The sequence below is a fragment of the Bubalus kerabau genome, chromosome 7 (assembly GCF_029407905.1).
Source record: "Bubalus kerabau isolate K-KA32 ecotype Philippines breed swamp buffalo chromosome 7, PCC_UOA_SB_1v2, whole genome shotgun sequence".
Taxonomy (NCBI): Eukaryota; Metazoa; Chordata; class Mammalia; order Artiodactyla; family Bovidae; genus Bubalus; species Bubalus kerabau.
Genome location: NC_073630.1, coordinates 109,299,691 through 109,327,620, shown reverse-complemented (window position 1 = coordinate 109,327,620; position 27,930 = coordinate 109,299,691). Strand labels below are relative to the sequence as shown.

The 27,930-nt window shown below is 49.1% G+C and overlaps 1 protein-coding gene across 1 annotated transcript in view; it reads left to right on the top strand.

Moving 5' to 3' along the window:
- The window catches only part of SLC2A9 (solute carrier family 2 member 9), a 215,134-nt gene that overhangs the window by 83,876 nt on the left and 103,328 nt on the right, over positions 1–27,930 (top strand). The window contains exon 7 of the mRNA XM_055589105.1: positions 21,529–21,716. Coding sequence (XP_055445080.1) covers positions 21,529–21,716 — 188 coding nt within the window. The remainder of the gene's footprint in view (positions 1–21,528; positions 21,717–27,930) is intronic.

The window sequence follows — 27,930 nt, the reverse complement described above, 5'->3', positions numbered from 1 at the left end:
CTGAAAACAAACCTTTTTTTACTTGAATTCTCAGAATGGTTGGACATTCTGATGGCTTCTTTTATTTTTATTTATAACAAATAACTGAGTGAAAGGTCTTCGGGAGCATGAAGCTTTTAAAGCTGTTTGTTTCCCATGCACCATTTTTGCTATAATTTATCAAGTGCCCTTTCCACACAAGGTGCTTTGTTTTCATTGTCTCCAACGTCACAAGTCTCCAGAAACTCAGAGACTTCGGGGAGGAAATCAGCACTCAGACGTTGAGCCCCTGGCCTGCAATCCCACTCCAGCCCTGAATTCACACTAGGGCAAGGTGATGCCTCGAGTAGATGTTTACGTGAATTTATGAACACGGCATATACACAGAGGCAAATGTATTAGCAAACGATTGATCCATTAGTTGCTAGGTTTAAAGCCTCGAGAAATGTCCACTGCCATATTGCGATTTTCTATATTTGACCCAGAGTTGAACTCCATACATACGTCTGTTGCATCAGAGAATAGTTAAATCAGTCATCGCTCATCTGAATTGAAAACTAAAAGTCCTGTCCTCCAGCCAACTTTATTCACTTACGTAACAAACAATTATGATTGTAGCATTATGAAAGCATGCTTAGTACATAATGCTTCGTGGGGAAAAAATAGAACATAAAATAAGCCCATGTGATCACAAAAGTGTGGACATAATAGAGATAAGTAGGGCAGGAAGCCATAAAGAATGCTGAGCACTGAAGAACTGATGCTTTCAAATTTTGGTGCTGGTGGAGACTCTTGAGAGTCCCTTGAACTGCAAGGAGTTCAAGCCAGTCAATTCCAAAGCAAATCAGTCCTAAATAGTCATTGAAAGGACTGATGCTGAAGCTAAAGCTCCAATACTTTGGCCACCTGATGTGAAGAGTCAACTCATTGGAAAAGACCCTGATGCTGGGAAAGATTGAGGGCAGGAGGAGAAAAGGGTGACAGAGGATGAGATGGTTAGATGGCATCACTGACTCGATGGACATGAGTTTGAGCAAGCTCTGGAAGATAATGAAGGACAGGGAAGCCTGGTATGCTGCAGTCCATGGGGTCACAAAGAGTCAGACACGACTCAGTGACTAAACAACAACAAAGGTAGGAAGGGGAGAAGGCAGACCTAGATGGAGATTTGTGAGAGAGCTGTGCTCTGTGCTGTGTGGGCTCTTGATAAGGGAGGATGCATGACGTGAGCTGGTCCTCCTGCAGCCTCCAGCCCCACAAATGCATCCACCAAAACCCATGCCAAGTCCAGAAATGGCCATCCAAGGTACCAAGGTACCCAAGGAAACCCTGGGGTAGTCAGCCCCTCCCAGACCCTGCTCTTGCCTGGCAGGTCCTGGCCACGCTATGTCCATCTGGAGACACTGGAGAGGTCTCTGGAGGGGCAGGTGAGTGCCCTGGGCTCACACTTGTCAACTGAAAGATGGTGCCACCTCCCAGACCTGGCAGAGGGATGTGGCAGGGGAAGGAGACGTCTTACCTCTGCCCCGTGCAGCACAGTCACCTGCTCTTGGAAGACCCGCCCCTGTTGTCACTCTGCTTCATCTTCATGATGTGGCCATGATGAGTGACCTCGAACCTCTCCCCACCTTACCCCTGGAAGATCGGTCCTCCAGGGCTCCCCGTCCCCTGGCTGGAGAGCCTGCTGGCAGGATGGGCTACAGCGCAAAGGACTTGCAGCCCAGGGAGCCTGAAACCTCCCTTCAGAACACCCAAGGGTCCACAGTGGGCAGCAGATCAGCTCAGAAAACACCTCGTAAAAGCCCCGGTTTCCCAGAGCACAAGGCACATTTTCATTCCAAACAGCAAGAGACTGGGAGTCAGACACAACACCCACTTTATCTTTGTTTTTCTTTTTTTTTGCACAGATTAGTTTTTACATTTTTGTGCATTTTTAAAAAGTTACACTCCATTAGAAGTTACTACAAAATAGTGGCTCTATTCCCTGTGTTGTACAGTACATCCCTAGAGCCATACACCTAATAGTTTGTACCTCCATCCCACCACCTCTGGGAGGGCCCATCAGGGAAGAAGAGGTCTGTGTACCCCTGATTGAGATGAAGGTTCGATCCGTGGGTCGGGAAGATCCCCTGGAGGAGGAAATGGCCACCCAATCCAATATTCTTGCCTGGAAAATCCCATGGACAGAGGAGCCTGGCAGGTTACAGTCTATGGGGTCTCAAAGAGTCAGACACGACTAAGCGACTGAGCACGCACACATGCACACACGGAGTCAGGAAGTATTTGTCTTTCTCTCTCTGCCTTATCTCACTAAAAATAATGTCCTCCAAGTCCATCCATGTTCCTGCAAATGGCAACATTTCATTCTTTTTTATGGCTGAGTAGTATTCCACTGCGTATAGGTAACACATCTTCTTCATCCATTCATCTGTTGATGGACGTATGGGTCGTTTCCACACATTGGCTATTGTAAATAAGTCTTCTGGGAACACTGGAGTGCATGTACCTTTACAAATTCATGTTTTCTTTTTTTTTTTTTTTTGGATATATACCCAGGGGTGGGATTGTTGGGTCACTTGGTAGTTCTACTTTTAGTTTTTTGAGAAACTTCCACATTCTTTTCCTCAGTGATTACACCGATTTACATTCCCATCAACAGTTTATAAGGGTTCCCTTTTCTCCACAGCCTCACCAACCGTTGCTATTTTATACTCACTTTACATTTGGAGGTTCATGGAAGGTTCCAGCAAGCAGAGGATGTTTTTAACATCATGCCTTTGGTTGGTGCCATCTGTGGGTAGCCCCTGGGTCTCCTGGGGGTCCCCATGCCCCTCAGCACTGGGAGGAATTGCCTGTGCCCCCATTGTACTGCATGGGGACTTTCAAAGCCCCCTTCAAATGTCTCTGAAGTCCAGAGTGCTTCTGGAAGTTGAGCCATCTTGGGCACCAGGACGCTTGCTTGCTGTCTTGTTATGCTGTAACCCTTGTTACCCTCTGAGCATAACAGCCCCAACTTGAACTTCAGCACCCACTTTGGTTTTCCCCAAACAGCATTGCAGCAGTCACGCCCCCTGATCACTGGAGGGTTTCCGGAGGGGATCGATACCCAAGGTGCCTGACTTCCTGCCTCCCACCAGCCTCTGCTGTCCCCTCTCACCTCTGCTCATCCCCTCTGCCTGCTCAGAGGACCCCCAAGCTCCAATTTCCTCTCCTAGCATGTGGAGCAGCCTTTCTTCTTTCTGGAGCTGAAAGCACCTGCCATGCAAACGTTCAGCAAACCCCTTTTCCTCCAGGCACTTATCAAAATATTTTTCTCAGCCAAGACAGTTCTTTCCTTGAGAGACATTCTGGTGTCAGCCGCTAAGTTAAAACATGCTTTTCTTTCGTTCTTTATACCAGTAATATCACTGCGGCTCTTTGAGACTCCCGGGCTCTGTGGAAGCCATGGTGTATGGACTCAGGTGGGGACAGGTTCCAGGCTCTGCTTCCCCACATGGTAGCCCTATGAGCTCAGGCAGTTGCCCATCATTTTGGGTGAGGCTCAGTTTTCTCGTCTGTGAAATGGGACTAGCACAAATGCCTATCTCCAGGAACCGGAAGGATGATGAAATAAGATCATGGATTGGAGAACACTTTGCAGCCTGCAAAAAGTCTGTAGCAACATCAGCTGCAGTCACCGTAATCATGTGGCTAAAATCAGTCAATCAACAAACACTCACTGTTTATCAAGTAGGTCCTTGTCCAGGAAGGGAAAGAAATAACTGCCCATAGAAGCCACAAGCATCCAGACTGAGACTTTGAGGTCACACAGAGAGGTCCTGGGCCCTGGGAGGAACTTCTGTCTCTAAGAGCTGTTGAGAGGCCTGGGAGAAGCCTGTCTTGTTGAAGATACTTACCCTTTCTTCTTGCCCAGCTTATTCCTACTTGTGCTGGGAGGCTCTGTGCATCTCCACAGGGGCTTGGAATTCAGTGTCTGGACCACTGCCCATCAGACAGGGTCCTCTATGAAGCTGATACCAGGTGGACCAGCGAACGGGCCTTTATTGGTTTGGGTGCCTATGCAGGGAATGGGGAGGCAGAGAGACTACAGACGTGGGACCAGCCCAGCCTGCAGCGGAGAAACCAGGTTCAGGGCTTGGGCAGAAGAGTCCTGGGTGCTGTGCAGAACAGAGAAGACTCAGCAAGGCTCTGACACCTCCTCCAGCAAACATCAGCCCCAGAGGGGCCTCATGTCCCAGGAACAAGGCTGCCTCAGTTCCCCAGCCATGTGCCAGCCGCTGTGAGCAGCGTCCAAAGCCTGGCGTGACATCCGGGGTGAGGGCTTGCAGAGCACAGGGTCTGTCGCCCTTGGTCAGGTCCAGCCCTGTAACTGGGGCTCTGTGGGTACATCCTCCTGCCACTACAACGAGGGAGGCCAAGTGGCTCTAGAAGGGCACCCTCAGTGGAGGAGGGAGACGGAGTGACGTCTTCCTGGGGGCCCCAGGCTGGTCAGGGCTCTCCAGAGGAACAGAACCAATATGGTGTATGTGCATGTGTGTGTGAGTATGTATGTATGTGTGTGTGTGTGTGTGTGTGTGTGTGTGTGTGTGTGTAGAGGCAGAGAGAGAAATTCAGTTTAAGCAGTCAGTGCACGTGTTTGTGGGGCCTGGCAAATCCATCTGCTGAGTGGGCTGGAGACGAGGGAAGAACTGATGTTGCAGTTCAACTCTGGAGGCTGCTGCAGGCAAAGCTCCTTTCTCATCGGGGCCTCAGTCATGGCCTCTTAAGCCTTCAACTGATCGGGTGGGGCCACCCAGATTCCCAGGTGGCACTAGTGGTAAAGAACCCGCCTGCCAGTGCAGAAGATAAAAGAGATGAGTGTTCAATCCCAGGGTTGGGAAGATACCCTGGAGGAGGGCGTGGCAACCCACTCCCCTATTCTTGCCTTGAGAATCCCTAGGACAGAGGAGCCTGGTGGGCTACAGTCCACAAGGTTGCAAAGAATCAGACATGACTGAAGCAGTTTGGCACACATGGACGCACACACCCGGATTCCGGAGAATCATCTGCTTCCTCCAGGTCTAACTGATGTGAATGTTACTCTCAGCTAAGAACTGCCTTCACCATGACATCTAGACGGGTGTTTGACCAAACACCTGCTTTCTGTGGCTCAGCCAAGGTGACGCACAGCACTGACCATCGCAGCCCCACCCTGTCCCTTACACCCAGAGTCATCTCACCCTGGGACTGACGACACTGTAGGGTCACCTGCTGTTAAATGAGTCTCCCTCCTGCCCGCCCCCCACCACACAGGACAGGGACCGCCTGCGTCTCCTTCAGGGCTGTGCTTCCTCCGCTATCCCCTCCTCCATATTCAGCCATTTCACTTATTTAAAAAGATAAGAAAACATATCAAGGCCCTGAAAATGTGGTCCAAGGTGCGGAAGACCATTCACTTGTGAAAGTCATTAACAATGGTAAAGAGAAGTGAAGTGAAAGTCGCTCAGTCGTGTCCGATTCTGCGACCCCATGGACTATCCATGGAATTCTCCAGGCCAGAATACTGGAGTGGGTAGCCTTTCCCTTCTCCAGGGGATCTTCTCAATCCAGGGATGGAACCCAAGTCTCCCGCATTGCGGGCGGATTCTTTACCAGCTGAGCTACCAGGGAGAACGGTGACTAACAATAGTGAGTCCTCCGGGCGAGGAGAAGACAGCTCGGCCTCTCCTTCCCACAGCCAAGCAGCCCAACCCAAGAGGTTGGGACGCACCATCCGCCCCACACCTGACTGCTCCTGGAGCAGGGGCTCAAAAGCCAGGGCTCCTGACTCCTAGAGGGAGACTCTTGCCAGTCCCCTTTCACCTGGCATCTTTCCCCTCCAGTTCAGGGGTCTAGAAGTACCCCATTTCTTGGGCAGGGGCAGGTACATGGGTGGCGGTGGTCCAGCAGAGGACCCCCTCTCAACACTCAAAGATGAAGAACCTGCCAGAACTCATGAATGTGCTTGGCGGGTACAGAGCACCTCCCAAAACAGCCCCCTAGGTATTCCAGAACTCATTCTTCCTACACTGGGTGTTTAATGAAAAGCAACGATGCCCTTTTTAATATTTTATGAGCCACAGAGCTCCACATCGGAAGCAGTGGAATGGAGACTTTTCATTCGTGGGCCCCAGGGATGCGTCAGCTTTGCCTGGGGGTGTGCGGGTGAGATGCAACTGGGGATGATCGGCCCCATGACTCTGGGAACAGCGCATGCATCCTCTGAGCATCCTGGCTAATCAGCTTGTGGGCATCAGTCCCGTTAAGCTGTTATAGACAGCAGGCACTGAGAGAGACCCCAGGATCCAGAGTTACACCCTGGCTAGTATCAGGCACCCTGGTCCTGCTGTGCTGCATCCCTGAGCTATGGTTTCTCCCCCTGTGTAATCAGGATGGATAAGATGCTTCCTCTAGGCTGGTCCAGCTGCGGGCTCTGTGGTCAGGCTCTGGCACGTTGGGGCAGGAGCTCGTACTGGGCCCTGAGCTCCTGGAAAACAGGCCCTCAGGTTCTGCTACCACCCATGGGCTCACACTACAGGGCGGTCACAAGTGTGACTGCTGGAGTGTCCTGCTCCCCACCCAAGGAACTGTGTGATGGCATGGAATAAAATGTGTGCTAGTGTGGGAAGCAAAGGAATGGTCCTCTGCCTCCAAAAGGTGTTCATGTATTACTTCCCAGAACCTGTGATCAGGTTAGGCTACGTGACAAGCGAATGAGGAAGGCAGGTGGAGTGAAGATGTCTCCTTGACTGACTCTGAGATGGAGAGAGTACCTGGGGTTATCCACTGGGACTCAGTGAACTCACAAGGATTGTTCTAAGTGGAAAAGGAAGACAGAAGAGAGAAAACCAGACAGCTGCATGAGAAGGTTTGGGCCCAAGGCTGCTGGCCTTGAAGATGGAGGAAGAGGCCATGAAACAAGGAGAGCAGGCAGACTATAGAGACTGGAAGAGACAAAGCATGGACGTTCCCCTAGAGCCTCAGAAGGAACTCAGCCCTGATGACACATTGCTTGTGGTCCACGGAAGCTGCTTTCAGATTCTGACCTCCAGAACTGTAAGATGATGTATTTACATTGTTGTAAGCCACGGCTTGTGGTAACTTGTTACAGCAGCCACAGGAAATTAACAGAGTTGTGTTTACTGAATCCATTGTCTTAATCCTCACCAAAAAAAAAAAAAAAGCCTACAGTGTTTCCATGCATGTGCTCAGTGGTGTCTGACTCTTTGCGATCCCGTGGACTATATAGCCCAACAGCCTCCTCTGTCTATGGAAATTCCCAAGCAAGAATACTGGAGTGCGTTGCCATTCCCTCCTCCAGGGTGTCTTCCTGACCCAGGGATCAAACCTGCGTCTCCTGTGTTGGCAGGTAGATTCTTTACCACTGCACCACCTGGGAGGTCCTGCAATGCTTCTACTCCTTATTATGCAGATGGGACGACTAAGACTCAGAGAGATGCAGGGAGATGACATCAGGGTCCCTGAGCTGTTGCACTTGGAACCCAGGAGTAACAGGAACAACATTTCAGACGGAGCGGCGTGATGTAGGGCATGGCTGCCCAGGTGCTAGGCAGGGCAACAGGATGGGTCCCTCAGAGTCCTCACTCAGGCTCGGACCCCAGAGCCCTCGCTCCTTATCGATACCACAGGGAGACACCTGTGGCTGCAGAGCAGGGCTGCTGGCACAAATGTGGCCGATGTCATCGCCAATGGGGACACCAGAGCCTCTGTCTCTGAGGCAGAGTGGGAGCCACCACCACTCATGGTGCCAGAGGTTCAACCTGGTGCAGAAGAGCCTCTTCCTTCTTCCTACCTGCTCTCCCGCATCAGCACGTCTCATGGGTGGACCCTGACGAGTGGGCTAGCACGGAGTCCTGGGAATGTGGAGTGCACGATCGTAGCCCAGGAACACAGGAGTGATTCTAAGAGCGTGATTTGGGACTGAGTCCCAGTGGGCAGGATCTAACTCAGCTAGTAAAGGTGGGATATTCCTGGTACATATCACCCCTGGGCCTTTGCACCTGCTTCCCCACCTGGAAGGCTCTTTCCCTAAACGTCTGCCCAGCCCTGCCTCCCTCCCTTCAGCAGGTTCTCTGCTGTACTGGCATCTCTTCTAAAGCATCTTCCCAATACAGTGGCTCCAAGAGCAACATCTCCTCCACACTGTCACTCATCCTGATTTGATTTTCTTCTTTTGCCGGAATGTTATCAATGACCAGAATTTTGCCTAGTTCTAGGTTAATTGGTTTAGTATCTCTTTCCTGGCTCAAATGAAAGCTCCCTGAGGGCAGGAAATTTCCTTGTTTTCTTTGCAGAAACCCCAGCACCCAGAGCAGCACCTGGCACGTAATAGATGCTCACTAAACAGCATCAGAAAAGGCAATGGCACCCCACTCCAGTACTCTTGTCTGGAAAATTCCATGGACGGGGAGCCTGGTAGGCCGCAGTCCATGCGGTCGCTAAGAGTTGGGCACGACTGAGCAACTTCATTTTCACTTTTCGCTTTCATGCATTGGAGAAGGAAATGGCAACCCACTCCAGTGTTCTTGCCTGGAGAATCCCAGGGACGGAGGAGCCTGGTGGGCTGCCATCTGTGGGGTCGCACAGAGTCGGACACGACTGAAGTGACTTAGCAGTAGCAGTAGCAGTAAACAGCATTGGAGAAGGAAATGGCAACCCACTCCAGTGTTCTTGCCTGGAGAATCCCAGGAATGGGGGAGCCTGGTGGGCTACCGTCTCTAGGGTCGCACAGAGTCAGACACGACTGAAGCAACTTAGCAGCAGCAGCAGCAGCAAACAGTTGTTAAAAGGATGAATGAAACCAGAGTTCAGAGTGTACCTCACAGTGCAGTATGTGTCCTGGTCTCTGGAGCTCTGGACTTCTTTCACACTGGCAGTTGCTCGTGGCAGTTGAAGGGAGGTTGACCTGTCCCGGGAACGTGAAGGAGAAGAAGGTTAAGGGGGGAGATAGGGATGAGGGTGCTGTAGGATGCAGACCAGCCATTTTCACCAGGGAGATGTTTCAGAGAGTCTCTTTGGCCCTTCTGATGTTTTTGCCTTGATAGTTTCTTCTTCTGTACCTAAGAAGTCTGCCTCAGGGTAGATTTTCCAGGTCAAAGTGAAGCATGTGTGTTTATACAAAGTCACCTAATTTGGAGACTGCTTGTAGCCACTCACAGTGGCAGGAAAACTCTGGAGGCAGGGATGTCTGAACATGCACTGAGATGGACAGAACCAGACGTGGAATGTTGATGAAGTGTTCAGGAAAGGCCCCAGCTCAAAGTGGTCGTGCTGAGACATGGAGACTGATGTACAATCTGAAAGCCACTCTTCCCTGAAGTCAAATTCCAAGCACTTGTAACTGAGATGAGGGCTCACAGAAGGCTAGCTTTTGGTGTCTAGAAGATGTTCAGTAAATGTGCACTGAATGTTGTTGTTCAGTCGCTAAGTTGTTTCCGACTCTTTATGACCCCATAGACTGCAGCACGTCTGTTTTTCTGTCGTTCACTATCTCCTGGAGTTTGCTCAAACTCATGTCCACTGAGTGAGTGATGCCATCCAGTCAACTCATCCTCTGTCGTCCCCTTCTCCTCCTGCCTTCAATCTTTCCCAGCATCAGGGTCTTTTCCAGTGAGTCGGCTGTTCACATCAGGTGCAAAAGTTTTGGAGTTTCAGCTTCAGCATTAGTCTTTCCAATGAATATTCAGGACTGATTTCCCTTAGAATAGACTGGTTGGATCTCCTTGCAGTCCAAGGGACTCTCAAGAGTCCTCTCCAACACCACAGTTCAAAAGCATCAATTCTTCAGCACTCAGTTTTCTTTTTGGTCCAACTCTCACATTCGTACATGACTACTGGAAAAACCATAACTTTGACTGTATGGACCTTTGTTGGCAAAGCAATGTCTCTGCTTTTTAATACACTGTCATGAGGAAATAAACATAGCCTGCCTGAAGCACAGGTGCACAGGTAGAGGAGGTCCTAACTCTGTGCAATGAGCCGAGAGAAAGGAGGAGGGCTGGCACGTGCTAAGGACCTGTGGCACCTGTCCTGTCCCCATGGCTCGCCTGTTACACCCCTCCCCACCTACAAGATCTGAGTTCTCACTCCCATTTTACAGGTCAGAAAACAGAGACTTGGGGAGGTTGGTACAACCTACCAAAAGCCACTCAGTAAGTGGTGGGGCCAGTTCTTACACCCAAGTTTGTCTTGGTCTATAAAACCACAGAATCTGGGATCTACACAGGTGACTGAAAAGCAGGAGGACAGAGTTTGGCTCAAACAGAATGTATCTGGGGGAGAGTAGCTGAGCTCAGCCTAGACCCTCCTCCAGTCTCAGGGATTAGAAATGAGCCATGCCAATACAGGTGACATAAGAGATGTGGGTTCAGTCCCTGAGTGGGGAAGATCCCCTGGAGGAGGGCACAGCAACCCACTCCAGGATTCTTGCCTAAAGAATCCCATGGACAGAGGAGCCTGGTGGGCTACACAGTCCATGAGGTCACAAAGAGTTGAACACAACTGAAGCAACTTGGCACAAACACAGTGCCTGCTTTTTGCAGACAGTAGAGGCGTGAACGCCTGGCCGGAGGCCCTGGGCAAGTCAGTGTCTGAGCTGTAACCAGGCTCTTTTTCCTGGCCTGTGTCCATGGGGCTCTCACTGCCCCTCCCTATCCCCAAAGGAGCAGGAGAGGAGAGGAGCCGCAGGCCAAGATCAAGGAAGGACCAGCCCAAATTTGACGGTGCCCCCATGGTTCTAACCTGCTAGACAACCATGATCGTCCTGCTTTTTGCTCCCATGTCAGTGGTTTATGGGAGCAAGAGTGGCACTGACTTTTACAAGCCCTTGTACTGGCATGTGGGACAGTAAGTACCGCAACGCTGCAAGGGCGTCTGCACGCAGGTCCTCGTGGTAGAGATGAAGAAGCCAGAGGTTGAAGGTCAAGTGGCCTCACCATACCACCCACTAGAGGCTTTGTTTTCCTCTCTTGATTACGTATTAGCAACTCCATCTTTCACTTTATAGAAGTCAAGGAGAAAATTGAGGCAGCTTAGAAAGCAAGCAAGCACATGTGTGTGTGTGTGTGTGTGTGTGTGTACACTTGTGTCTGTGTGTGTTACAGATGGAACTCAGGGCCCTGGAAGGAGAATGAAGAACCTCTGTAGGTTTTGCAGAGCCGTGGAGGTTAGGAGCTTAGTTTTTGTGAGCCAGACTGCTGGGGTTCATACACCTGCATTGCCATTTCCTGGTTGTAAGTGTGTTAGTCGGTCAGTCGTGTCTGACTCTTTGCAACCTTGTGGACTGTAGCCCACTAGGATCCTCTGTCCATAGGATTTCCCAGGCAAGAATACTAGAGTGGGTTGCCATTCCCTTCTCCAGGGGATCTTCCTGACCCAGGGATTGAACCTGGGTCTCCTGCATTGCAGGTGGATTCTTTACCATCTGGCCACCAAGGAAGCCCAGTTGACCCTATACACATGGGTTTGTTTCTAGGTTCTGTGTTCTATTCCATTGGCCCGTAAGAATCAAAACGAAGATCTCGAAGAGCTATTAGCATTACTGTTCCTACTAGCACTGAGCACTGTTTACAATAGCCAAGATATGAAAACAATCTAAGGTTCAACTTTGAATGAATGGATCGAGAAAATGTGATATACATACCATGGGATATTATTCGGCCTTGCAAAAGGAGGGCATCCTGTAACATGTTACAACATGGATGGACCTCAAGGACATTATGCTAAGTGAGATGTTGGTCACAGAAGGACAAATACTGCATGTTCTCACTTATATGAGATATCTAAAATAGTCAAGTTCAGGGACTTCCTTGGTGGTCCAGTGGTTAAGACTCCACCTTCCAATACAGGGGGTGTGGGTTCCATCCCTGATCAGGGAGCTAGGATCCAACATGCCTTGCAGCTAGAAAACCCAAACACAGGACAGAAGCAATATTGTAACAAATGCATAAAGACTCAAAAAATAAGAGTACATCCTCTTGTGGGTTGCTACCCCTAAAATTAATTAATTACTTAATTTAATTAAACAGTCAATTTCATCCAGTCCAGCTGTGGAGTAGTGAGTGCCAGGGACTGGAGTGGGGGATGGAGAATGAGAAGCTGCTATCAACAGGCAGGAAGTCTCAGTTATGCAGTTTGAGCAAGCTCGGGCGACACCAGAAGGCCCGCACTGTCTGTGACCTCCTCCCATCAGCATCATCCTTTGGGCCAGGCCTGCATCACCCCGTGGGCAGGGGCAGCGTAGGAGTGGAAATGCCAGCTCTCCTGCGTGATGTGGGTACACCCCGTGGTCCTACTGAGTCTCGGTTTCCCCATCTGTTAACGGCGGTCAGACCACTGATCTTGCAGGGAAGTTGTACAGCTTCTGCCGGCCCCACCTCCATCTCTGCCCACCAGAGTGGTAGCGAGTTGCCTCTGGCTCCCACTCGAGAGAACGCCTTCAGGCAGAGACTCTGCCTTGTTCTTTCCTTAACCTAGTAGACCTTGGCACCTGCGGCATGTCAAAGCTCTCAGAAGCCGCAGGTTAATTGAAGTGAACTGAATCTGGTTCTGGTAGCTTCTCCGCTCCGCTGTGTCTTTTCATCATCCTTTGAAGTGTGTGGAAAGAATGATCAGACGGATCCTGGCTGAAACACTGACTCTCTCCTTTCTACCTGGGATCTCTGGGAGGTCTTCTAATGTCTCTGAAGCTCAGGGGGCTAAACCACACTAGGAATTGCAGCCAAGTCTGTAAGATGCCCAGCCAAGGGTCTGGCACACTGTGCCGTGCTTGAGTCGCTTCAGTCATGTCCGACTCTTTGCGACCCCATGGATGGCAGCCCACCAGGCTCCTCTGTCCATGGGATTTCCCAGGCAAGAATACTGGAGTGGGTTGCCATGCCCTCCTCCAGGGCATCTTCCCCACCCAGGGGTTGAACCCATATCTCCTGCATTGCAGGTGGATTCTTTACCACTGAGCCACCAGGGAAGCCCCCTGGCACACAATAGGTGCACAATAAATGTTCGCCGCCTTGCCCCTGGTTAGTGTTCTGAGTCCCCTCGAGTAAAGGCCAGTCTTTAACTGGTACAAGAATTAGTTGCAAAATGCCTCCCATTCCCAGCCCAGGAGTTGACCATGCCCCCAGAGGGGTTTCTTTCCAGGTGGGAAATGAAAATTCTCACTCCTTTTTCAGGGTCTTTGGAGTTAGCGATTAGAACACAGAGAGCGTATGAAAGAGAGGTGAATCCTGAGAAGCAAGAGTGGGTGGGAGGCTGAGCTGGAGGGGAAGCTCTGGGGCAGACAGGTGAGTTGTTTAAGTGGCTTGGGGATTCAGAAAGATGGACTCCTCTGGGAGAGTTGTCTTCCATAGAGAATGACTTTTGGAAATGGCTCACAGATTAGTCGTTTCTAAAGCCCTCTCCTCTCTCTCCACGGACAGCTAGTTACAACTGTGTGTGTCCATCTCAATCCCTGCCCCCTCACCCACTGCCACCACCGAGATGCATCTCCCCCCTCCCATGGAACCTGCACACTTCTGGGTTTCTGTGCTTGCATTTAGAGATTTTGTCCCCCTTCCCATCTTCCTGTTTAAGGCCTGGGGTCCTCCCACAACATCTCCAATGGGTGGTCATCAGGCCTCTCCTTGCACACCTCCAGGGATGGGGAACTCACTGCTCAAGAGACCACCCAGCCCACCCTGGAACACATCAATCCAACAGTTCTTTCTTGTGGCGAGCTGACATCCGATTCATCACAGCTCTGCCCTTGGTCCTGGTCTGACTCAGGGCCAAGGAGAATAAGACCAACCCCAGCCACACACAGGCTTCTCCCTCAGAGCCCCCTCCCCTCTGGACTAAAGTGAAAGTGAAAGTCGCTCAGTCGTGTCCGACTCTTTGCGACCCCATGGACTGTAGTCCATGGAATTCTCCAGGCCAGAATACTGGAGTGGGTAGCCTTTCCCTTCTCCAGGGGATCTTCCCAACCCAGGGATCAAAGCCAGGTCTCCCACATTGCAGGTGGATTCTTTACCAGCTGAGATGCCAGGGAAGCCCAACTCATCAGCAAATGTGAGTAGGGTCCAGTTACATTTTTCCAGCATGGTTTGAGTACCTGCTGCATACAAGGCCCTGAATGAGACCCAGTCTCTGGCATGAGGTGCCATAAGCTTCACACCAGTATCAGGGCCTGCCCTGGAGCTGGTGGGACTCCGGTGATGACAGAGGCAGCAGTGGTGGCCGTAGCCAGCTGCAGGACACCCCTGTCAGCTTGGTGCACGGTCTGTACCCTGGCATGGACGCCTGCCCCTGGGAGTGGGATCCCTGCTCCAGAGGCTGATTGCAGGCCTTCACCTAAAGACCAGAGGGAAGCGATGTGGTTATTCACAGGCTCTGAGAGTGCAGCTGGTTCCATCTTCCCAGCTGTCTATTGGTTGTTCTTACAAAATCACCAGAAGATGTTGCCTTTTCATATTTTAACAACCAAAATTTAGGAAAACTCACTGAAACTCTTCTTCTGGAATATTTTCAAACAGAAATAATTTTTTTAAATGTTTGCAAATTTTTTTTTTTTTACTGAGCAGATTTGAGCATTTGAATAGGTGACCTATGTCCATCAGTTTGGTTTCCAAGCCACAAGGTGATAGAAGCATTTCCAAACATCTTTTTTCATAGAATAACTTCCATCAAAAAGTTGCTACTCTCACTCGTGTTAAAATGTCACCTTACCTTGAAAAGATAGATTGCCTCTGTCTTGTCTTTCAAGACTTTCTGCTAGGCCGCCTCCTGTCACAGCCACAGGAGCTGACAACAGGCTTGTGCCTGGAGCGAGGTGGCAGGTCTGCTGTTCTGTCTTTGTGCTGCCTCTGTTCATTTTATCTTTAATCTGTCATTTCTTTGGAGGATTCTTTATCAGCTGCCTGTACATTTGTCATGGTTGAAAGTGAAAGTTGCTCAGTCATGTCCAACTCTTGGTGACTCCATGTACTATACAGTCCATGGAACTCTCTAGGCCAGAATACTGGAGTGGGTAGCCTTTCCCTTCTCGAGAAGATCTTCCCAAACCAGGGATCAAACCCAGGTCTCCTGCATTGCAGGCGGATTCTTTACCAGCTGAGCCACAAGGGAAGCCCAACAATACTGCAGTGGGTAGTCTATGTCCTTGTCATGGTTGATTCCGTTAAAACTGAAAACTACCCTTCTCAGATCCACTAACCAGTAAATTACACACATAACTTTAATATATCACTTTGCACCAAAAACAAAGGAAGACGAAGGGCTGACAGCTCCAGTGATTGGCGGAGCCCTCACGCCCCTTCACTTGGGCCGTGTGAAAACTCCACGGTTGGTCCATGTTGAAATGTTATAAAACTACCACATGAGTTCCAATATTTTTTACTACCCCTACTGTAGATCCTACTGCTGTCAATCATAAAAAGGAACCAAACCTAAATTAAAAACCCAGTGATTTCCTCCTCTTAAATAGTAATACAGTGGGAAAAGCCACGTATCGATGAAACCTCTCTTTTTAGAAGCGCCGAGGCCCACGCTGTGCTGAGTTCAGTGCTGTTTCTTACCTGCGACTGCAAAGGCCATCACCCTGGGCTCCCCAGAAAATCCCTTGGCCTGCCTTGTCCCAGGGCCCCTCCGGGTCAGAGAACATGTTCTCCAAATTGTTCTGTGCTTTGCTCTAGCATGATGTGATAAATGCTAACATAAGGTGATCATGAGTGGTTGCTGCTAGAACAAAGTACCACAAATTGGGAGGCTTTAAAGCAGCATAAATTTATTTTCTCATGGTCCTGGAGGCCAGAGTTTCAAAATCAAGGTGTCAACAGGACCTGCTTTCCCTGCCAGCATCTGGTGTCACCAGCAATCCTTTGCATTCCCTGGCTTAACAGCCGCATCACGCCAACCCCTGTCTCTGCCGTCATGTGGCCGTCTCCCCAGTGTCTGTCTGTCTGTGATTCTTTTCCTCTTCTTACAAGGACGAGAGTCATATGGGATTCAGGGACCACCCTCCTCCAGGATGACCTCAGCTTAACTGATATCACAGTTGCATCTGCAAAGATCCCTTTTCCAAATAAACCAGCTGTAGGTTAGGACTTGAACATATGTGTATGGGGCCAGAATTCAACCTACCGTAGGTTATAGTGTTTTGTACTCGTTGTCAGGTTAAGATAAAAGAAGGAAGCCCCAGGAGGCTGTAGCAAGCGCCTTCTGTCATAGTTAGTGGCCTTACAGTGCCTCCTGGTCATTAAGAGCCAGCCCTGCTTAAAGGAATACATGAGTGCTGATGTTTAATACTGCTGGCAGCCCAGGGCTGTTCTGTCCATTTTACAGATGAGAAAACTAAGGCACAGAAATATTAAATAACTGGCCTGGCATCCGACTAGGTGAAAAGTGGTGAAGTCAGGATGGGGACTCATCCAGAGTGGCCCCAGAGTCGGGGCTCTTAAACACCATCACCCACTGTTACGCAACCGGTCACAGGTGTGGTGACCTTGCGGGTGTCACCGTACCAGATTGCCATGCCATTCCACCCCTCTGGAATCCGGGGAAAGAGATATGTGAGGCTCCAGAGGCCTACAGGGCTCCATGGCCGACAGGCGGCAGATCTAGGGTGGCGCCCAGCTTAGCCTGTCTCCATGGCTGTTGCCTCCTCTCCACTAGACCCCTTTGCCCATTTTACTCAGGGCACAGCATTTTGTGGTTATTTCAGGGCCTGAACCAGGCTGCCCTCAACCTTCAGTTCTTTCTCTGAGTTTGCCAGGCTCAGGCTCCACTTCCAGAAAGGGCATCACTGGGCTGGGAAACTTCAGGGCTGTGAGTCAGCCCTGGCCAAGAACACCTGTTTTTCTTGATATCTCTGTGTTGTGGTGTGAAGTGTGGGTGGGCAGGATGCGGGCTCAGCTCTCTTAGATGGTGAGGATAGGAGCTCACGGGACCACACAGCCTCCAGCTCATCACCCCTTTCCCCCATCTCCCACTTCCAAATCCAGGCTCCGGCCATGAATGGTCTCCCAAACCCATCCCTTGGATACTCCTGGCACGTGTTGTCCACGTGGGTCCAGCTAACACGTGGCACATGAGCCACCAGCCTGCTCTGTTGGATTCTGCCTGGTCCATCACCCATTCTTCCCCACTGGGCAGAGAGGACAACCTCAGAATCCCCCTCAACCCCAAGTCCCAGGCAGTTGTGACCACTCAGGGAGAATCAGATGCCAGCAGAGTCCTGTCCTATATCCTCACTAACTGAGAGAGCTGGCACCAGGAAGGCCTGTGCCCGAAGCCAGGGTAAGCTTCTGGGTGAGCCCAGAGGTCCCACCACAACATACTCCCCAACTGGTCTAGAGCACCAAATAAGCACTTTTCAGGACCAAGCACCCCTCCAGGTGAGGGCCCACTACCCAGTCCTTATAGCCCAAGAGGCTGGCACGAGTGTCATCCCTGAATTAGAGGTGAGGATGGAGTCCAGAGAGGCTGAGTGACTCTTCTGTGGCCACCCGCCCAGGATGCTCCATCTAGGGCTATGTGCTTAGATCCTAGGTTTGCGACCGCATGGCCCAAGTCTGTGACCTCCATCCCTTCCAAGCCCTCCCTCCCAGATTCCTGGCAGTACTGGACAGACACATCCCCCTTTGCCCTTACTAAGTCTTGCATGATGCTGGTTTCTCTCATGCCCTCTAGCTTCCCAGCGGGTTACTTGTCCCTGAAAGGGGTCACTGATGGCACTGAGCTCTAGGCTGAGCCAGGCTCCAGGCTAGCGCCCTGTCTACACTGCAGGTGGTTGTCCTAGTGACCTGGAGACAGAGGTGGCCTCAGCCCCATCTTACAGTTAAGACCTAAGGCTTGAAAGATCAGGCGCTTTCCCGTGTCCTGCAGAAAGTGAGTGGTGGTGGGGTTGAACCTACAGCTACCTCATTTCAGTGGCTCCATGTTGGTTTTCTTTTGGTGGCTTAAGACATCAATTTATTATCTTATAGTTCTGGAAGTCAAAACTCCAAAATAGGACTCAACAGGCTAACATCAAAGTGCTGGCAGGGCTGGGATCCTTTCTGGAGGCTCCAGGGGAGAATCATTCCTGGCCTCTTCCAGCTTGTAGAGGTGGCCCGCACTCCTTGGCTCGTGACCCCTTCCTCCTTTAAAGTGCATCCCTCCTCCAACCCCTGTTTCCATGGTCACATCAGTTTCTCTCTCACTCTGACCCTCCTACCTTTCTCTTATAAGGACCCTTGTGATGACATTGGGCCCACCTAGATAATCCAGGATAACCTCCCCATCCCAAGGCCTTTACATTAATCACATATGCAGTGCCCCTTTGGCCATGAATGCTAACTTATTCACAGGTACTGGGGATTAGAATGTGGACTGACATGGGTGGTCATTCTTCTGCCTGCCCCTGGCTTTTTCTGCTCTTCAAAGTGCCTCCTAAAAGACAGAGCTAGGGAGTAACCTGGTGATATTTGCCTCTTCTCTGCCCAGTGCCATCCATGGAGCTCCCCTCCCGGCTCCCAGGACGTCGTGAATTTGCTCCCTCTGTGACACCGCCACGTAAAGTTAGAATCACACTTCTTGATGTACTTCTGCACAATGTTAGTTGAGGCACCAGGAAACACATTTGGGAAATGTGGAACTAAACAAAATGAAATGGGTGTCTTTCTTGTGGGACTTATCAGAACCTTTACTTTTTTGGTTTTAATTTTCTTTCTTTCTAAATTTTATTGTTTATTTTGGCTGTGCTGGGTCTTCACAGCTACACACAGTCTTTTTCTAGTTGCGGTGCTCAGGCTTCTCATTGCAGAGGCTTCTCTTTTTGCGAAGCGCAGGCTCTAGGATGAGAGGACTTCAGTAGCTGTGGCACACAGGATTAGTTGCTCCACAGCATGTGGAATCCTTCCAGACCAGGGATCGAACCCATGTCCCCAGCATTGGCAGGCAGACTCTTAATCACTGGACCACCAGAGAAGTCCAGAACCTTTACTAGTCTAATGTGAAGTTTGAACCCCCGGGAGCTAGCACTCATGCAGTGAGACTAAACTTCTCTGATCAGGGAATCTTGTTCCCATGGAGCCTCTCCTGGGATTGGAGTTCCACAAAAACTGATTTGGAAATGTGATGTGATTGTAGTGGAGACACCACCTCCCCACTGCAGCGTCTGGAGCACAGCAGACGCTCAGTAAGTTTGTACTGAGAATTGGCTCTGAACAGCCCATGATTTCGGCCCACCATACACGAGACCATCCCTTTACATGACCAGTACTGTCCCCACAGGATCAACAAACACCAACTTGGCACCTGCTCTTCTCCGGGCACCAGGCACTGGACTTCCAGGTGCTCACAGCAGGTGCTGATGAAAGTGTGGTGAGAAAGTGCCAAGGTAGGAAAAAGCACAAGGGACTGTGAGAGCCCAGGCTCTGACTTCAAAATGGGAAAGGTTAGCCAGGCGAGAAAAGGCCGGAAGAGCATTCCCGGTAGAGAGAAGGGCATGGCCAAGTGCAGAGAGAAGAGAAGCCGCTGCAATGAGAAGCCTGTGTACTGCACCCAGAGAGTAGCCCCTGCTCGCTGCAAACAGAGAAAAGCCGGGGCAGCAACAAAGACCCAGTACAACCAAAAATAAATAAATAAGTTTTAAAAATTAAAAGAAAAAAGAATGAGATCAGAACTTTTAAGAGGAAGAAGAAAGAATTTTGCTCCAGGAAACTCTAAGAGCTGAACAATGAGTTTAACTGAGAGCTTCCCAGCAGCCAAAGTGAAAAGGGGAAAAAAAAAAGTTCTCAAGTTCTCCTTATTTTATGTATGTCAGGAAGAAGAGAGAAATATTTTCTTGCCCTGAAACTCTAGGCTTACTTTATGACATGAATATTGCATTTTTGAACTTTGAGAAATACTATGGTTTAGTGAATGCTACAGAAACATTACCCCCTCAGCTGTTTCCTCCACTTATCTTTAATAAATGCTGGGAAAGGTATTAAATTACAGCTTACAAAAGAGACATTCTGAGGTGGTTTTTACTATACTTCTGGAAATAACACCTCAGAGCCTTCCTGGGCTTGCAGAATCTGGAGAGATTTAACAACCATGTTTTGATTTTTCCTACTTAAGAAAAGCAGTTTTACCTGGCCTGAGGCTCAGAGCAATGTTTTTAGGGATAATGCCCACTGTATCAGGAATGGACTGTCCCCAGGAGCCATCACAAGCCGCCTCCCCTGTAGGAGGATGAATACCTAAGTGCTGAATATTTAAATCTGCATTCTAAAAGCATCTCCCCAGATCTAATTATTGTGATCTTGGGGGTCTAATCAGACAGCCCAGCTTCGTGCATATATCCATGGCGGTTTGCACAATTAAGGGCTTGGTTAAAAAAAAAAAAAGATGACATGCTCACTGAGGCTGGAAATTTGCAGTGTTCAGCCTGGGAAAGCCTGAGTCACAGGGGTGAGCTTGAATCCTGGGAAGATTGGCTCTTTGAGAATATTTCAATCCAGCTTTCTGTGTTTCACAGGGCTGTGTGGAAAAGACCCTGGAGATCATTTAATTCAATCCCCGTTCCAGGCATCCTGGTCAGGTGGCAGTCTGACTTCCGTCTAGAGGCCGCCAGTGAGAATGAGTGCACAGGGCTGGGCAGACAGGAGGTGCTCAGTGCATCATCATGGAACCAGGGGTTTAGCCTATGTTACATCACTTAGTCATTACAGGAACTTTTTGAGGCATGAACGCTGCTCATCTACCCAGAGGTAGAGATGGGATTTGAACCCTGGATATGCTCAGTTTTGCAGTGGGGGTAATCAGAGGAGCCTGGTTCTCTAGGGGTTCTTCTCCTGGCCAACTCAATGACCTTGAGCAGGTCACTTCATCTCTGTGGGCCTCCTGTTTTCCTACTTTTGTGTGTATATATCAGTTCAGGTCAGTCGCTCAGTCATGTCCAACTCTTTGCAACCCCATGGACTGCCGCATGCCAGGCTTCCCTGTCCATCACCAACTCCCGGAGTTTACTCATACTCATGTCCATTGAATCGGTGATGCCATCCAGCCATCTCATCCTCTGTCATCCCCTTCTCCTCCTGCCTTCAATCCTTCCCAGCATCAGGGTCTTTGTGTGTGTGTGTGTGTGTGTGTGTGTGTGTGTGTGTGTGTGTGTATATATATATATATATATATATATATATATATAATTTATCTATTTGGCTGTTCCGGTCTTACTTGCAGCATGCAGAATCTTGCTCTTCATTGTCACATGTGAATGCTTAGTTGTGGCATGTGGGATTCAGTTCCCTGACCAGGGATCCAACCTGGGACCCCTGCAGTGGGAGAACAGAGTTCTTGGCCAATGGACCATCAGGGAGGTCCCTATTCTCTTACTTGTAAACAAGGGCTTGGCACTCCATGGCCTCAAAGACCCCTGCCAGCTCCATCTCTGATATACAACCATCCGGTGTGTCTGGATGGTGGGACAGACCATCCCCGGGGGCCCCAACATCAGACACAGCGGATGTCCTAATAATCCCCACTGAAATCCTTGCTCCTCCCCGTTGGTAGCCTTCCAGACCTTCTTGGGCAAAGAGGACGTCTCCCGCGAGATGGAGGAGGTCCTGGCGGAGAGCCGCGTGCAGAGGAACATCCGGCTGGTATCCGTGCTGGAGCTGCTCAGGAGTCCCTTCATTCGCTGGCAGCTCATCACTGCGGTCATCTCCATGGCCTGTTACCAGCTCTCCGGCCTCAATGCGGTGAGTGCCCTGGCACAGACAGAGGAACCGGAGGGAAGGGTAGGGGGAGGTGGGCCAGGGCTTGGACCCTGTATGCCCTGGGTTCTAGCCCAGTTCTGTGCCACTGGGCAATCATGTAACCTGACCATCAGTTTCCATATCTGTAAAATGGGATAATGTAATATGGAAAGAGATAATCTATGTGAGATGTTCAATGAAGCAGCTAGCCCAGAATTACCCCTTACTAAATGCTGCTATCATTATAATTACTTATCCCTAGAAACACTTAGAAATCATATGTCTTTAAAATATATATTTATTTATTTGGCTGTGTCAGGTCTTAGTTGCAGCACGCATGATCTTTCCTTGCAGCATGCAGATTTTTCTCTAGTTGTGTTTTCAGTCTCCAGGGCATGGGCTCTGTAGTTGTCCCGCAGCACGTGGGATCTTAGTTCCCCGCCCAGGGATGGAACCCGCATCCCTGCATTGGAAGGCAGATTCTTAACCACTGGACCACCAGAGAAGTGCCTAAAAGTCATATTTCTTAAGGAAGATATTAGAAAGTCACAAGTAAGCGACATGACATTGAGACTATTTAAAGAAAGGTACCCTTGGCTGGGCTGATGCTGGGAAAGATTGAAGGCAGGAGGAGAAGGGGACAACAGAGGATGAGATGGTTGGATGGCTTCACTGACTCAATGGACATGAGTTTGAGCAAGCTCCAGGAGATAGTGAAGGACAAGGAAGCCTTGCATGCTGCAGTCCATGGGGTCGCAAAGAGTTGGATTTAGCAACTGTTCAACAGCAACATTGGCTGGGCTGGCTTCAATGTATGATTTTGACCTGATAAAATTTAAAGGCTTTAAAGAAAAGTTTCTTGAGGCCCAAGTCGATGTGGGCAGGTAAACCAGAGGAGGGTCTTCTTCTCTGGGGTACCCTAATCCACCAATGGACAAAGCCTCCCCTTCTCTCTTAGGGGCTCCAAAATGTAGAATTCAGAAATTTTAGGAGTAGGGAGGCAGACTTAGGATCATTACTGTTATGGCTGCTTGTGGAAAACAGTGGATTGCCTCCAGGGGTAGTGAGTTCCCCATTTGTGAAAGTTTGCAAGCTAGCTGGCCAGCCACTTGGCAGGAATACATAGAGAAGATTCCTGCACTGAAGGAATCAGATTCCCTCTGAGGTCAGTTACGTAGCTCAGGACAAGTGTGGCTGGGCCTAGAGGGCAGGAGAAGGGAACTTCTGAAGAAGCCCAGATGAAAGAGTTGCCCTGGCATACCAGAGTCAGCAGGGAGGATGTTTGTGGGTGGGTAGGGGAGGTGACCTGAAAGGGGAGTAGTTCCAGTCAAGGGGTGGGGGGTGGGGGGGAAGTTAACAACCCACAGTGTTCAGCCTCATTTCTCTGTTTTCTCTTGCATCTCTTGTTGGAAATGTCAGGATGAAGTGAAATCGCCTTGTGGCTTACTTGCTTAACTCTGGTCTAGTTGTGTCAGCAGGAGGAGGGGCACCTGGGGAACTTGACCTTGATCTAGTCCTATTGTTGCCTCCCCTGGATAAGACCAAGGTCATGCTTATTGTTGTTCAATCACCAAGTCGTGTCCAACTCTTTGCAACCCTGTAGACTGCAGCACGCCAGGCTTCCCTGTCCCTCACCACCTCCCAGAGCTTGCCCAAGTTCATATCCATGGAGTCAGTGATGCTATCCAACCATCTCATCCTCTGTTGTCCCCTTCTCCTGGCTTTAATCTTTCCCAGCATCAGGGTCTTTTCCAATGAGTCGGCTCTTCAGGTGGACAAAGTATTGATGCTTCAGCTTCAGCATCAGTCCTACCAAAGAGTATTGAGGGTTGATTTTCTTTAGGATTAACTGGTTTGATCTCTTTGCTTTCCCAGGGACTTTCAAGAGTCTTCTCTAGCACCACACTTCAAAAACGTCAATTCTCCATTCTCACATCCATACATAACTACTGGAAAAACCATAGCTTTGACTACATGGACCTCTGTTGTGCTAGACTGTTTCAAATGCTCCCTCCCTGTTCTGAGTAAGCAGAGAGAAAAAGCATGTTTCTTAAAGTTAACATGTGGAATTGTAAAGCCACATATGGAATCTGTATGTAATGAGACATTTAGATCGAGAACCATGACATTTCTAAACAGAATTCTCTCCTTCTGTGAGACATAATTTTCCAATTTGCATATGCTGTATTACTTTGTAAATTCCACTCGCGTGTATCTGTAAGCCCCACTGCATAAGCATAGATGGAGAAAAAAAAATCTCTGCTCCCAGAGCCAGCAGATCTGAGATCTCAGTCACTTTCCTTTGCATTGACTACTTTCCAACTCTTTTCTTTTTCTTTCTTTTTTTACAATGTATCTATTTATTTACTTACTTTTGGCCATGCTAGGTCTTTCATTGCTGTTCGTGGGCTTTCTCTAGTTGTGGAGAGTGGAGGGGGCTACTCCAGCTTCGGTGCACAGTCGTCTCATGGCAGTGGCTCCTCTAGCTGTGGAGCACAGGCTTCAGCAGCTGTGGAGCACAGGCTTCAGCAGCTGTGGAGCATGGGCTCAGTAGTTGCAGCCCACGGGCTCTAGAGCACAGGCTCAATAGTCGTGGTGCACCACCTTAGTTGCTCCGACAACATGAACTCTTTCCAGGCCAGGGATCAAACCCGTGTCGCCTGTATCGTCAGGCGGATTCTTATCCACTGTGCCACCAGGGAAGTCCTCCATCTTATCACTGTAAGGACATTTAGCATGACATTTATCCTCTTCACAAACGTTTAAGTGCACAATATGACATTGTTAACCATGGGCATCATATTGTACAGATCTTTAGAGCTTGTTCATCTTGCTTAACTGAAACTTTATACCTATTCATTAATGACACTGAGTTTCCCCCACTCCCAGCCCCTGGCAACTACCCCAGTTTGACTCCATGCTTCAGAGTATACCTGTGTATGTCACTGGGCTGGGTCCCTAGGTCATCCCTAGGCAGTCAAGGGGACAAGTCCTACTTCATTCTTACATGAAGTGAAGTGAAGTGAAAGTCGCTGAGTCGTATCCGTCTCTTTGCGACTCCATGGACTATACAGTCCATGAAATTCTCCAGGCCAGAATACTGGAGTGGGTAGCCTATCCCTTCTCCAGCAAATCTTCCTGACCCAAGAATCAAACCAGGGTCTCCTGCATTGCAGGCAGATTCTTTACCAACTGAGCCACCAGGGAAGCCCTCATTCTTCCATACTAAAGGACAAGGGCCGGTGAGCAGCAAATCCCAGCCTCAGAGCCCACTGTCCTGTGCCCTAGTCCAAGCTCCCTCCCTGCACCTGGAAAAAGCTACCTTCTACCCCCAAATAATTCACAAGATCAAAGGAGAGAGCTAGCTAACACAGATGAAAGCCTCTAAATGCACTTTAATACTTGCTCTGTCCTCTTAGTTTTACCAGAAATTATGTGAGGGGATCATAAAGAATGCTGAGTGCTGAAGAATTAATGCTTTTGAATTGTGGTGCTGGAGAAGACTCTTGGAAGTCCATTGGACTGCAAGGAGATCCAACCAGTCAATCCTAAAGGAAATCAATCCTGAATATTCATTGGAAGGACTGATGCTGAAGCTGAAGCTCCAGTACTTTGGTTACCTGATGCAAAGAGTCAACTCATTGAGAAAGACCCTGATGCTGGGAAAGATTGAGGGCAGGAGGAAAAGGGGATAACAGAAGATGAGATGGTTAGATAACATCAGCTATTCGATGGATATGAATTTGAGCAAACTTTGGGAGATAGTTGAGGACAGAGGAGCCTGGCATGCTACAGTCCGTGGGGTCCCAGAGAGTTGGACACAACTTAATGACTGAACAACAACAATGAATGTCGGGGGACACAGTCTATATGTTAAGACAGGCATAAATACTGCTAGGCATCTCCATTCATCACTTTATTCTGGACCCAAATGTCCTGCAGGGTAGGTGGCTCCATCCCCATTTTCTAAATGAAGAAGCTGAGGCTTGCAGAGGATCAAGGACTTGCCCAAGGTCATGGTGGGTTACACGTCCTGGCAGCAGGGCCCTGACAGATTCCCCAGCCCATCTCTGAGACCTTATACCCTGCACTGAACCAGTCTTTCTCAGCCTTAGCACTATGCACATTTGGGGCTGGAAAATTCATTGTCATGGAATTTTAGTGTACACTCTGGGATGTTTTGCAGCTTACCAGACCTCTACTCCCTAGGTGACAGTTCATGCAACAAACAAGCATGTCTCCATCATGGTGAAACGTCCCCTGGGGACAAAAATTGCCCCCAGTCGAGAATCACTGTCCTAAACAAGCATTACATATTGTTCAGTACTTTTTTTTTTTTTTTTTTGCTAAAGAGTCGATGAATGGTTTTCACACTCTTTAGAAATCAAGTGAAAGTTGAACATAACATTTAGTTATTTCTCATTCCCTTTTCAGCGTCAGATTGTTTTTTCCCCTCCTTCTCACAGTAACTTTCAAGTTCTCATCTCTAAAATTAGACCTGTCACTTAAAATTATTTTGTGTAGCTGCCTTCCTCCAACAATTTGTTCTTTGCTCAAAAAAGCAGACTTGTGTTTTTGGTTTCTGTGCAAAGGTTCAGTCTCTCTGATGCTGCTCCCTCCCCATAACTGTCATTGAGGATGGAGACCCTTCCCAGGGTCCATGGGTCTCCAGCAGCCCATGACACATGGAGGCAGCTGAGTGTTATGTGAGGAAAGGAGTAGGAGGTAAGAACAGGGGTAGGGAGGGTACACTTCCTACCAAGTCCTTGGGGGGAAAATTTGACTGGATTGCCAAACCTGAGACAAGAAAGCCATAGTTTTCTTGAATGTTCTGGAATCTTCTAGAATGTGAAGAATGACAGTGGAACTCTCATCTCCTTAGGTCACCCTTCCTTCTTTTGAATTTCTCCCTTCTTCAACAGAGGAGGCCAATCATACCAACTCTTCCAGTCCTCAGTTTCCTCTTATGGAAAATGGAGATATAGATTCTTTTTTTTTTTTTTTTCACAGCTACCATGAGGATTGCATGAAATCACGTGTGTTTGTGTTAGCTGCTCAGTTCGTGTCCAACTCTTTGCTTCCCCATGGACTGTAGCCTCTGTCCATGGAATTCTTCAGGCAAGAATACTGGAGTGGGTTGCCATTCCCTTCTCCAGGGATCCTCCCGACCCAGGGATTGAACCCAGATCTCCCGCGTTGCAAGCAGATTCTTTATCATCTGAGCCACCAGGGAAGTCCGATGAAATTATGGACAGAGACTATCTCTGATGGTTACTGATGGGCCTTTGTTAGATCCCCCTTCCTCTTAGCTGGTATCAGCAAGACTGTTCCTAGCAGTGCTTTCTTCTTTCTCAATGCCACACACTTAAACTTTGCTGCTTCTGACATGCACCATACTTGGGAAGCAAGACTCCCAATCTTGTCAGAATAAACGTAAAACCTGAGTGGGGAGGCTCAGAGCGCAGGCTGGTAGGAAGCCATGTGGGTCTGATAATATTCATTCTAGATGTTCAGTTCAGTTCAGTTCAGTCACTCAGTCATGTCTGACTCTTTGCGACCCCATGAACAACAGGCCTCCCTGTCCATCACCAACTCCTGGAGTTTGCCCAAACTCATGTTCATTGAGTCAGTGATGCCATCCAACCATCTCATCCTCTGTCATCCCCTTCTCCTCCTGCCCTCAATCTTTCCCAGCATCAGGGTCTTTTCAAATGAGTCAGCTCTTCACATCAGGTGGCCAAAGTATTGGAGTTTCAGCTTCAACATCAGTCCTTTCAATGAACATCCAGGACTGACCTCCTTTAGGATGGACTGGTTGGATCTCCTTGCAGTCCAAGGGACTCTCAAGAGTCTTCTCCAACACCACAGTTCAAAAGCATCAGTTCTTCAGTGCTCAGGTTTCTTTATAGTCCAACTCTCACATCCATACATGACCACTGGAAAAACCATAGCCTTGACTAGACGGACCTTTTTTGGCAAAGTGATGTCTCTGCTTTTGAATATGCTGTCTAGGTTGGTCATAACTTTCCTTCCAAGGAGTAAGTGTCTTTTAATTTCATGGCTGCAGTCACCATCTGCAGTGATTTTGGAGCCCAAAGAAATAAAGTCTGCCACTGTTTCCACTGTTTCCCCATCTATTTGCCATGAAGTGATGGGACCGGATGCCATGACCTTAGTTTTCTGAATGTTGAGCTTTAAGCCCACTTTTTCACTCTCG